Here is a 12393-nt window from a genome sequence, read left to right as displayed (position 1 = left end):
TAATTTTTTAATCCATCATAGTAGAATTAAGCATATCCTTTTGGGCAGAATAACTATGTATTTAAATTTTCCCCTTCTTTCTTGTTGAAGAACAAATGCTATCTCTGATTTTTGTTTTATCTGTGTATAATGGTCACTCCATAGGGGCAAGAACTAATTTGGGACCTGATATCATGCTGTACATTGCCAAGTGGTCAGTACTAGGTACATTTAACATAATCAGTCTGACTTGCTTCTCTTACTTTATATTACTTGTCAACATGTAAAACTTTCAAACATTGTAAAGCTACTCTAATTATTCTGTAATGTTTTTGCATTTAAATTTATGTAAAATATTCTTCCCCTAGCATGCCCTTCCACTTCCTGGTTTCATCTTCTTGGCTTCTGATATTTATGAACATGCTGTGCTATTCAATAAGTCTGGTGAGTTTATACAGTAAAAATACCTGACACTTTCTGAGGCAGTCTCAGTTTTGCTCTTGACTTGACCATTGTTTTTTTCATAATCTCATCCAAATCATTCTGTATGTTTTGAAACTGTCCCCCATTCTACCTTCCAAGAATGTAATGTAATCAGTAGTTGCAGCAGCAAAAGCTTTTAGAAGCATTTCTCAGTTATTTGCAAATGAACCGAGAGAATGTCTTCAGCTTTTCTATTTTGCTTTGGAAATTGTGTGTTTGCATTTGAATATGCATGTTTGATGTTTTGAGAACACACACAAAGTAGTAATAATACACTATAGAGATTAGAATCATGCAAAGTTGGGCAGCAGTCCAGCCCTCTCTGCTCCCTTACCGGTGTGAATGGCAGAGCTGCTCTTGTATCCAGTCCAAGCTGACAGGGCTTTTTTTCTGAGTCACAGGTTAGATAGGCAGCAAGAATAAGTAAAATTAGTTGCAAATGTCTACAGTTTAAATTAGCTTCCAGTTGTTAAAGTGATCAATAAATTAGCTATAGATTGTCAATTAAGTTGAAAGGGTAATAGATATAGAGTATTATAGTGACAAATGAACACAGAGGAACAATTAAATAAGTTTTAAGTCAAGGCTTTATATTGCACATACCTAAAATGGTAAGCGTATTCTGTAGAATTGCCGTAGGTACTAAGTAAAAATGCATTGACTGTTTTAAGGAGAGTTGTGAGGTTGGACCTGCTGTTTGAATTTGCAATACTGGTTAAAAAAACATTTGTGATCAAGGTTGTATGTAAGAAAGCCTGTAAAGCTGCCAGTTACCCAGAGAATCATCTCTGATATTTGACAGTTTTTTAAGGTCTCTGAGATTCCCCTCACAGCAAAGAGCTGTTGAAATAAAAATATCAAAGTCTTTGGAATTGAATTAATTACTAGAAAGTTTTGTCTGAAAGTCTCAATGCTGGGTTTTTATGATAAAACATGTTTTAAAATCTACTTTCAGCTTCTTTAGAATCATCCTTAAATTATACATTTTTTTCTCTTGCTTGAGGTTATGTATCTCAGATGAATCAGTTATCCCTTAGATTTTTCCATAAGAACTAAATATCCATCTAATTATTTCAAGTCATACTGATTGTCTTTTTCCTCAGCAGTTTGATACAGTGGTTTACTGAAGTTATTAAACGTCATCACATCTGTTAGTTGCCTTTTTCTTTTCAATATTTGCTGAGTTTATCGAAGACAACAGAATACCAGATTATTGGGATTGCCTGCTAGTCCAGGACACACAGTGGTAACGAACAGTCCTTTTTTAGGCTTATGACTATTTACTGTTTTGCAAAGTAAAGTTAGTGTTCATTTACTAACAAGATCTCAACATTATTTTATCAGAATTTCTTATATTATGCTTTCTAATTCAAACTCTGACAGAAATTTAAAAATACAAAACAAACAAACACACACCTGACATGTTGAGGTTTGCTACATTCTTAATCTCTTTGCCCTTGAATATTTATTGCCTCCCAAATGTTATTTACTATGCAAGAATTATTATATAAAATTAACACAGAATATATTTTAAATGAAAAAAGTTACAGTTCCATTACCCTAGACATCAGTTACTTTCATTTTTACCTGTTTCCTTTGGCATTGTCTACTCGCATATGTTCTTAAATAGCTGTAATCCTTGTGGAAATGTGAATTTGTATATGCTTTTTCACTTTCACATGACTATATGGTCTTTATGATTTTTCTTTTTACCGAATGTAGAATACTTTATCTAGTTAAAATACCTTTGCTTACCTCATTATTGCCCCATCACTGGACATTTAGATTGATTCGTTGTTTTTCCTTCTTATTAATAGTGCTACAATGAATGCAGAACTTTTTGCTTCTTTTAAATTATCGAGGGTTAATTCTTAAGAATAGGTATGAATACTTTTATGGCCCTTAATAAGTACTGTGAAATTGATTTTTAAAAGAGTGACACTCATTTATACTACCATCCACTAAATGACCACCAGTTCTACTACCATCTTGCCAAAATTAGGATATTATATAGAAATTTTTAATTGCTTATTTAATACATATAAAATGTGCACTCTTGTTTAATTAGAAATTCTTTGATTAGTAGTAAGATTAAACTTATTTCCAAATGGTATTTGGTTATCAGTTATCTTTCCTCCTGTATTGATTGTAAATTTAAGGAAATATTTTTAACTTCTCTGTTACAGTCCTTCTTTATAAAGTGGAATCCTATTCAGATGAATTTGAAAGAGTTTATTTAAAAGTTAAAATAAACTTTTGATTTTAAAAAACCAATTTAATGCCTTTTGAGGCTTGTGTACCCTGGAATCAAGGCAAGTAAAATGATAAATGGTCCAAATCTACTTGTGATGCATGTAAGGGAAAAAACATTGCTGTCCTTGTTATGTTCAATTTGTTTTATCTTGTGTAAAAAGATGAAAAGTCTAGCTTTCAGAAAGTAATATGACTACATTCTCTCTTTTATTATTAGAGAAATTTTGGGTTTACAGAACAATCATGCATAAAATACAGGATTCCCATATTATTAACACCTTACATTGCTATGGTACATTTGTAACGATTGATGAAAGCACATTTTTATAATTATACTATTAACTATAGGGCATGGTTTAACTTTGGCTTCACTGTGCTGTGTACACTATGTAGTGTATTTTCATGAAATTTAAAAAAAAATTATTCTACTACATGTATATATTGTCTTTCAATCCTTGCAGAATTATATCGAGTTCCAGTTGTTGGTGTGACTGTGCCCATCATGTGGTTCTACCTCTTCATGAATGTTGTCACTCAGTATCCTTTGGACTCCTCTACCATATTGTCTCTTCTATGTTATTTTGGCATAGGAAATGTTATGCTTTTCTTCTAACAGTGCAGTGACATGAATTTTGCTTTTGCCGTTGATATATTCTGCAGTAAGTAGGAGACAGAGACACATTCAGTGAACTCCTTTGTGAAAAGTAAAAGAGATGTTATGGTGCAGTGGGTCACAGTGAGGGGAGTAAATCACAAGGTAACATTAAAGGATATACTCTGGCTGGAAATTTAGGAGATCACTGAATTAAAAAGTGGTATATGATACTACTGTTATTTCTACCTGGAGTTTTCCTTGGACATTTCAGTTTATCACAACCTGTCACAAAATTCTGGGAAAAAAAATTCAAGTTAATCAAAACTTAGTTTTGTAATGACTATTTTGAACTCCCTTAAGTTACAAACTTTTTGTCTTTGAAATAATGAAATGGATTGAGATTACTCTCTTTCCTTTGAAGTCACCTCCTGGAGCTACTGTGCAGAGTTCCCATTTTGGAGGGGATGTTAGAAGTTCTGGGGGTAAGAGCAAATAAAAGTAGAATGTGATCATCTTTATGGAGATTTTTACCACTCTTGTTATTTTGGAGATGACTTCTTTTGTAAACTATGGGAAGAATCCAGAATAGGAATAATGGGAAGTTTTTAGGCAGTTTGCAGCTGGGATCCCTACCTAGGATGGCAGGACAGGAGGTCCTGCTGGATGTTCAACCAAGGAGGAGCTTCAGAGCAGTCCTAGCAGAACTTATGTTTTCTGGTTCTTAGAATATAAAAAATTAAGCAAAGAACTGTGCCAGACAGTTCTCCCCACTGATCTCTTGAGTAAAATCTACATAAAACTACCTTAACTCCACCTCTCCAGATATGTATGCATCCGAGGTGTGTTCATCCTCACGACAGAATGTACCTCCCTCACAGTCACACTTGTTGTGACTCTACGCAAGTTTGTGAGCCTCATCTTTTCCATCTTGTACTTCCAAAACCCTTTCACTCTGTGGCATTGGCTGGGTACCTTGTTTGTTTTCATTGGGACCCTGATGTATACAGAGGTGTGGAACAACTTAGGGGCCACAAAAAGTCAACCTGAACAAGAAGACAAGAAGGACTGAGGTCTGCTTGGAATAGATAGACGAGTGTCATAATGAAGGAGGGGCTTGGCAAAGGTCTGGCTGCCAATTCATGTATGTTAATGCTGAATTACCCCCCAGTATTGAACCAACTTGCACAGACTCCTCAGGAGGAGGAGACTTCTCAAATTCCTCATGGCTATTCAGACGAACATTTGTAGACTCTGAATAGAAATTTCTCAACTCTGAAATAGAAAAAAAGTTCTATATTATTGAACAGCCTATTCATTTGTTATTTTTCTTTTGTTTACCAAAATGTGCGGTACTATACTTGTTTATTGAATTCTGAGTCCCCAGAGGGTATTAGTTTTATATCTGTCTTCTTGGACAAAGATTACCCTTTTTATTGCTGTTCTGATGCTTCTCTGCCATAACAGTCATTTTCATCCTGTGGCTCATCCCTTTTTCTTCCTGTCATCCCTCCACTCGCAGCAGCACTTTTCAATCAGTCAGTTAGTCCGGGCAGCATTATCAGGGACAACTGCATGGCCCAGTGAACTGAGACTCCAGTAAGTAACATTGGAGCTGGGCTTCCAGCATGTTGGAAAAGGAGCAGCTGTCCCTGTGAGCCAAGCTCTGGTGACACTGGAGCAGGACCAGTGGGAACCCCTTTTCCCACATTTTGCTGTATCTTTTTTCCTTTTTCTTTGCAAAAGTAAGATGCTTTCATGTCTGTTGCTTTCTGTACTTAGAGCAAATCTGTAGTACATCTTTATGGCATGATGTTAATAAGAAAGAAAGGTTGTATGTGAATTTGAAAAAGAGGCTTTTCCCCTCAGTCTTTCACATGAAGACCATTAGCCTAGACCTGAGATGGCAATGCCAGGATGGCCCAGGGAAGGCAGGCCCTGGTCAGCACCCAGAACCACAGCTCACTCTCCAGACACAGGCGGGTACTCACAGATCTGCTTCCAAGTGGGTCAGTTAAGACTTTGAAAGGCTTCTTAACAGGAAAATGCAGCTCTGCCTGGCAGCTCTGATAGAGTTCCAACCAGTCAGGTGAATGAAGATATATATGGATATTTGGTAAGGGTTATATGTGTTTTATTATATGGAAAAATATGCCTGCCTTTTACTGATCATTTCAAGGATTTGTTACAGAAAGCAGAGCACTGTCAGTATAGCATGTATAGTGTGTGCCTGCTGTCATGCTGTTTGTGTGTGATGATTTGGGAGGAGAGAAGAGCATAGAAGTCAGTGTTCTTTTATTTCCTCTTTCTTGACTTACCCCTGAGCTTCATTAACCTCACACAAATATACATGCTCTTCTGTAGGCGGTTCAACTTAATATCCACTTTTCTTTGTTACAGAAAAAGGCCCTTCATTTTCTACTGGATGTAAACTGTGTTCTCCAGCTGAGGTGTGGCTCATCAGGTCCCCTTGGCGCCCTCCATGTGTGCATAGGCATCTCCCAGGGGTCTGAGCAGCAGCGGTGCAGATACGTGACCCACTGGGTTACTTGGTGCCGGTCTCTTAAGCTGCCTCAGTTTTTTGTTATATAAAATAAGGATATTCTTCCTCCACCTCAGTTACAGGGGTTTTAGACTGATTTGTTTTTCTGGACGTTGATAAGTTCCTAGTGCCAGTGATGGTCTATTCTAAAATATATTGAATTGGCTATGAACTCATTCGTGGCATCAAAAGGTATTTTCTTCAAAATACGTAGAGTTCCTCAGTAATGGTGCTGTAAACACCAAGTGTTATTAAATAGTCTATTAAAAACAGAAAACAACAAAAGCCACTTTTCTTGTTCACTTAATAGAAGTACCTGGCCTTAGGGCGAATTTACTGCATATTTGGAGTCTCTGGGTAACCCCTTAATAAGATACAGCCTACACAACATCTTGTCACTCTTTTTATGTTGATGTAAATATTATAGATTTTTAGTCATTAAAACTTCAACTGAGATACACAGCCATCATTTAATTGAGTAATTAGGTTTTAGATCTGCTTCCAGAGCCTATCTTTCAGAGCCTCTTGTTCTGAATACCTCTGCTGGTCCTATTAATAGAAGGATATGTGTGGAAAGGTGATATATTAGAGCGCTCACAACAAAACAAGCACATATAGGACAGAATGCTTGAGATGCCCTATAGATAGATTTTCTCTTTATTAGTTGAATATAAGGAGATATGTCTAAAAAACATGAATATATGAATTAATAAGTTTTTTTTGTTTTTTTTATGTAGGCAGGCACTGGGAATCGAACCCAGGTCGCCAGAATGACAGGCGAGAACTCTGCCAGTGAGCCACCATGGCTCGCCTTAATACGTTTTTTAAGCCATCCTTTTTTTTAAAAAATAAAAACATGAATTCACCTTGACTAATTGATTTTTCAATCCAGGTTGAAATTTTTTCCAACCTTTGTTGGAAATTATTTTTTAGAGGAACAGCCTGGGTGAGAAATGTCTCTTAAATTCCTCTCTTCTTTCTCTGGGTCAAGACTGTTATTTTGTGCTCTAGAGATAGAGGATTTAGTTTGTTTACAAAGGAATTTGGTGTTTAAGATTTCTAAACCTCTCCTCTGGAGCAAAAATCAAATAGCAAATGACACCAACCAGAAAATGTAATAAGTTGACTCATTACATGAGGAAATAGATAAGGTAAAGGAGAAATCAGTGGATTTTTGAAGTACATTAATTTTTGTCTATGTATCCTTAACTAAAAGTCTGTGGTCACATTTTAAGTACTCATTTTTTCCTTTTGTTAGTAATTTATTTTTATCCTGTATTTTCTTTTACATCCAACTAAAACAAGCCTCATACACATATGAACTTGTTAAATTTATGTCAAGTGCAAAGTATTTAGACTCAGTCTGAATAGTTTTTTTTTTCCTTTCCATAATGAAAAACTGCAGTACTTTAATTTGGTCACTGCTACAACTGAAGAAATCCTATGAAAGCTGAGCTGCACCACCCACAACAAACTTGTTGTTCTGGGACGATTACTTGGTATTTTTTAGGATTCTAATAAATATCATAAGGTAATTTCCTCAGCACTTTTCTTCTTTTTTGCCCAATTTTCTTTCACTTCCTACCCACATCCCCAGTTTCTTCACTACAGTCTTCATTCATTTGTATTGTTTTTTACTGAGCAGATCATATAATCCCACATCTATTTATGCCTCTATTCTTTGGAGCTAGATTTTTTGGGGGGGGTTGTAGATTTTAGAGTAGTAGCTGTGTGTAGTGTTTATTTGGTTATGCATTCTTATAAGCAGTGACATCAGTGGTATGCATCTATAATGGGGAGGATGTATGCAGAATATGTGAATATGTGCATAGCTGAGAATGAATGCAAAAGGTTAATATAGAAACGTTTGTATATTTTGTTAAAGTTCAAAGTTTGGGGTGAGAATTTTCACATTTCCTCTCTTTGTTTGGAAAACAGTAGTTCTCTTGTTTTTATTTTTACTTTTTTTTACCCTACCTCTAGCTGGTTTCATCCAACAGTGCCAGATGCCTATGAAGAAAGGCGGTTGAAAACAGTGGGTTGGTATAATCATTCTAAACCATTGAATTAGCTCTAGGCTGGTGGGCGTATTAATCGGTAGACCAACTGGTATATTAGAGAATGTTGCTAAGTCCTGAGCTGATGAACAGATACACATTGAGAAGAACCACATTGCAGAGATTTGAAATCAATATGCTACATTTGTTGTAGTTTTTCTCTTTGGCTTGAAATAAATAGAATTAGAAGTAAATCTGTTCTTATTAGATAACAAAAGCATTTTGGTCTCAATAGCTTTATCCTGAAAAAAAAAAGTGATTGGTTCTTATCTAATGGCAGTTCATTCTCAGTTTGAAAGAACTATAAAATACAGAGCCAATCCATTCATTATTATTTTTATTGATTGGTGTGACATTTGAAAATGAATTATAAGCAATATTTGTGAGTCAAAGAACTAATCATAAGCATTGGAATATGTTCAATATGTACTGAGCCAGGGTTAGAGACTGGCCTCTTGGCTTTGTAGTATGTTTTTCTTCCCAGCAGTTTCCTCACAGAGGACATTCTAGGAAAGGAAAAGACCAGGGATCACATCTCAGTCATTTCTGTATTGCCAACCCCTGGCATAGTGTTTTGACTGTGTTAAGGGAATGAATGAATGCTTTCCAAAACTTCTTATACCCTCAAGTTTCTGGAAACTTTCTAATGGTTCCTGATACCTGTTCCCACTCTTCATTAGCTGGTTAGCAAGAACGTGAATAAGAGGAAACGTTCCTGAGTTTTAAGCAAGGAAAGGAATAGAGGACTAATGGGGACAACACATCATGGATTGCTGTCCGCATGCAACCTACACTCAGGTTTTGCTCTCTTGATTGCCCAGTGGTAGGAGGGAAGAACATTACATATTTAGCACAGTGTATCATTTGATGCCTAGGAAGGAAGTACAGAGATGCATGTTGCAGGAGCATTAAAGATGAAAAGTTATTGAAGTAGGCTGCCTAGCTGGTATTTACCAGACCACCTTTACATTTCTCTGACTGATGGAGTTGGTTTATATTTATATTGGCTGATGCATGGAGTTTATTATCTGCTTGTCTATACCCAGTAGCATATTGAGACACCTCCCTGAGCTTTCCCTCTTAAATTATCTTCCTACCAAATTTTTGGTCAAGCAAGGCAAGTGCAATGGAACCAAAGATAGGTGGAAAAAGAAAGCTTGGTGAACATTAAGGAGAAATAAAACCCACACTTTCATAGAAAAAACTCTCATGATTTCTTTGGCACATTGTACTATGTTTTGAGGTGTAAAGAAGACTCCTGTGAAGCACAAAGAGAAGCAGTGATTGATTATTCCCAAGTCCAATAAAAATGTCTTTGTGTATCACTTGTTATTGCAAGTCATTTCTTGTTAGCTGCCTTCATTCCAGAGGATGGGCGTAAGGAGGGGAAGAAGGAGAAGGAGAATTTTAAAAGAAGGATTTCCTAACTATGTGGAATATGGAGTGTGGAGGTACAGTAGGGATTTGATTTATCTAGCCTCTGAGCTCTTCATTCAGTATTTAGTTTTAAAAACAAAGATTGGGGAAGGAGGGAGCTGAACATGTACGGTATGTAGAACATACATCTGAAAAACATCAGTGGGTATTCAGATTTAGAGCTGCATTAATATTAAATATCAGTTTCCAGCCTTATGAGTTAATTTGAGCAAAGAGTTAAGAAGGAAAGAGATTTTGTGAATAAAATGTTTTGCCAAACAAACTGAATGAATCTTTTTACCATTATTTCTTATAAAGTGTTTTTACCTGCTGAAACAACTCATCAGACATCTGGATTTTATCTTGAATTGTGCAATCATTGTTTCTTAATAAAAGTGATACATTTCTTGCAGGTGTCTCCAATCACCATTACCTTTGAGTGCTTGTATGCAGTTTCATAAGCTCTCCAGTTTTTATCCTGCATAGTGGTGGGGTGCATTTTACTACAAACAATTGTAAAGCAACCTGTGGTCTTCCTAATGCGTAGGAGCCAGATCAGTTATAAACTACGTCTAAGCCTAAAGGTCTGTCTCTGCTTCAGAAATTTAAAGAAGAGGTTTTATACGTCCATGACGATGAGTTTCTCCAGGAAATTTCTCAAAAACTCTTTGCCTTAATAGAAATAAGTTGACTTCTGTAATGCTGCAATGTCCAGCCCTCCTTTATGTTGCTTTTAAGTAAAAAGGTGAAAGCAGTTTACTACACCCAGTCTATTTTTATTAATGTTATGCAATAGCCACCAGGTAGAGAGCACTAAGAGAAAAAAAACAAATGAGAGGTTTTGCTCTTAGTATAGCATAATTTAAATTCATCTCTTTTAAGATTGCAACACAGCTTTATCCAAACGACAGGGCTTAATGTTCTTAAGCAGTCCTCAGCCTGTAATTGCAAGCAGGTGTGGTCTCTGCTGCTTCTGAAACCCCATCAGTCTCAAGTCATATTGTTGTAGGCATAGGATGTGTGGAACTCTAAATGTTTGAAACTGCAAGCCCCAAAAATGTAAAGGACTCTGGAAGATTGAATTTGGTTTAATTCAACTCTAACAAATTATATAATCTCATCAGTGGAGGAGTCTTTTTCGCTGCATCTTCTGATTCTTATGCCAGCAGCAAGAAACCATTACAGATAACTGCAGTGGTATCACTGTCTGAGACATCCCTCATCAATAAGGACTGCAGGCACAAAGGTGAATGAATGTCAGAAAAGATCTGATTTCTTTGTCCCCTGCCTGACATTCAGCATTCAAGTAACAATCAGAAATGAATGATCAATGAATTAAGAATGCCCTGATGTTGCAAATTCTCTTTAAAAGAAAAAAGAAGCCAGATTCCATGTGGCTATACAAATATTTATTAATCATTAAAATTTTTCAGGTGATGATCTTTGCTAATTCACTATTTTAAAAATTGCACCATTAAAATTAAGTTTTTTGAATGATCTGCTTGTTTCTGAATCTGCACATCAAGGATTTAGCATATGACTCCATTTATTACATGTGGCTCAGTGATGTACAAATGTGTCTAAAGCTAAGTGGGCTTATGATTATAATTATTGGAATTTATTTCCTATAATAGCTTTGAATGAAGTATACTACATGAATGCATCCTTTCATAAAGTCCATAGTGGTGTTGATTTACCAGAATCTCGGGCATTATTAAAACAGTGGGTTTCCATTCCAGCAATTACATGAAGTGACAATAGTAGCAGTAGTAAACACACCTGTGTGTGAGGCACTTTGCTCTACCTAATTTATTTAATCCTCATGGCAAATTATTGTAATAAAATTATATTCATTTTTCAGATAAGAAAACTGAAGCAAAGAGGGGTTAACTAATTCACCTCAATTACTTCTAAATGGTGGTTCAGGCAGGGTTTGAATCCAAGAAGATTGATTCCAGAATCTCTGCTCTCAACCACTGCAATATGCTCCCACTGAAATCTCAGTAAGAGATTGTACAATCTTCCTCTGTCCTATATCTTCCTGTTTGGTGCAGATTTCTAAATGTCAACAGTAAGTGTTGAGTCTGTTTTTTAGCCATGTCAACACAGGTCTTGGAATCCATATCCAATTCTTTGCCTTTCTTCTGTAAGAGCTTATGATCTGTTCTGCAGAACAAGCAAAAAGAAAATAAAATCCAGAAAGTTTATAAGTTCAGGTTCTTAAATGTTCATATCAGAAGAGTACACTTTATTCCTTGAATGTGAAGCACGATTTTTATCCTATACCACAATATCAAATATGTGCTATAGGGAATTAGGTAATTAAATCGCAAAGTCTTTATCAATGATTTGCTTAAGTAGCTGTAATTAATGGAATGTTTATTGTATGTGTTAACCATTTTTTTAGTTTCTTCTAGTTCTGTCCCAAAAGGAAAGTATATAAATTATATTATCTCATCTACCTGCATAAATGCTATTCCTGAATTATACTTGGATGTTAAACTCTCAGCCATTATACAAAGGATCATTACAAGAGCTTTCATTTTCGGTGATTCCCTATCTTTGGCACAAATGGAGTTTAATACATTAACCATTATCTACTGGATTACCTAATGTCCCTTTCAAACAGGAATTAATATTATGTTATTGTTTAAACTTCAGTTCTAGAAAACATTTATTTTTGCATATTTAATTTTCTCAGAAAATGAAAACTGTAACTGAGTGCCATACTTTTATAAATTCTATTAGGATTATGTTTACCTGCATGTAATAGAAATCCAAACTACAGTGACTTAACCTAATAGTTTATTTTCAAAGGAGTTAGACAGTTTGGAGCTGGTTCAGCAACTCAAGGAAGCCATCAAGGAAAACAGAAGTGGCTGCAAAACGGCACATCTGCAAAAGTCCACGTTGTCCACAATTGCCAGAGGAGCAATTACATGGCTCCTGGCTTCCAAAGTTTGTAAGTAGCTGTCGTAGGGGGGTCCATCTCAGAATGCTGCTGGTGAAGATTCTGGGAAATGTAGATTCTACATTCATAAATCCTGTGGTACAGGGGAGAGCTTAAATGG

The 12393-nt window shown here is 35.9% G+C and overlaps 1 protein-coding gene across 1 annotated transcript in view; it reads left to right on the top strand.

The window, feature by feature from the left end:
* Positions 1-11426, top strand: part of SLC35B4 (solute carrier family 35 member B4) — a 28687-nt gene extending 17261 nt beyond the window's left edge. Inside the window, exons 8-10 of the mRNA XM_077137125.1 lie at positions 348-423; positions 3177-3252; positions 4133-11426. Of these exons, the coding sequence (XP_076993240.1) occupies positions 348-423; positions 3177-3252; positions 4133-4379 (399 nt within the window). The 3' untranslated portion in view covers positions 4380-11426. The remainder of the gene's footprint in view (positions 1-347; positions 424-3176; positions 3253-4132) is intronic.
* Positions 11427-12393: the final 967 nt, after the last annotated feature.

This window comes from Tamandua tetradactyla, chromosome 1 (assembly GCF_023851605.1).
Source record: "Tamandua tetradactyla isolate mTamTet1 chromosome 1, mTamTet1.pri, whole genome shotgun sequence".
NCBI classification, from domain to species: domain Eukaryota; kingdom Metazoa; phylum Chordata; class Mammalia; order Pilosa; family Myrmecophagidae; genus Tamandua; species Tamandua tetradactyla.
The sequence above is the reverse complement of the archived record's forward strand: the minus strand, read 5'-3'. Positions and strand labels throughout refer to the sequence as shown.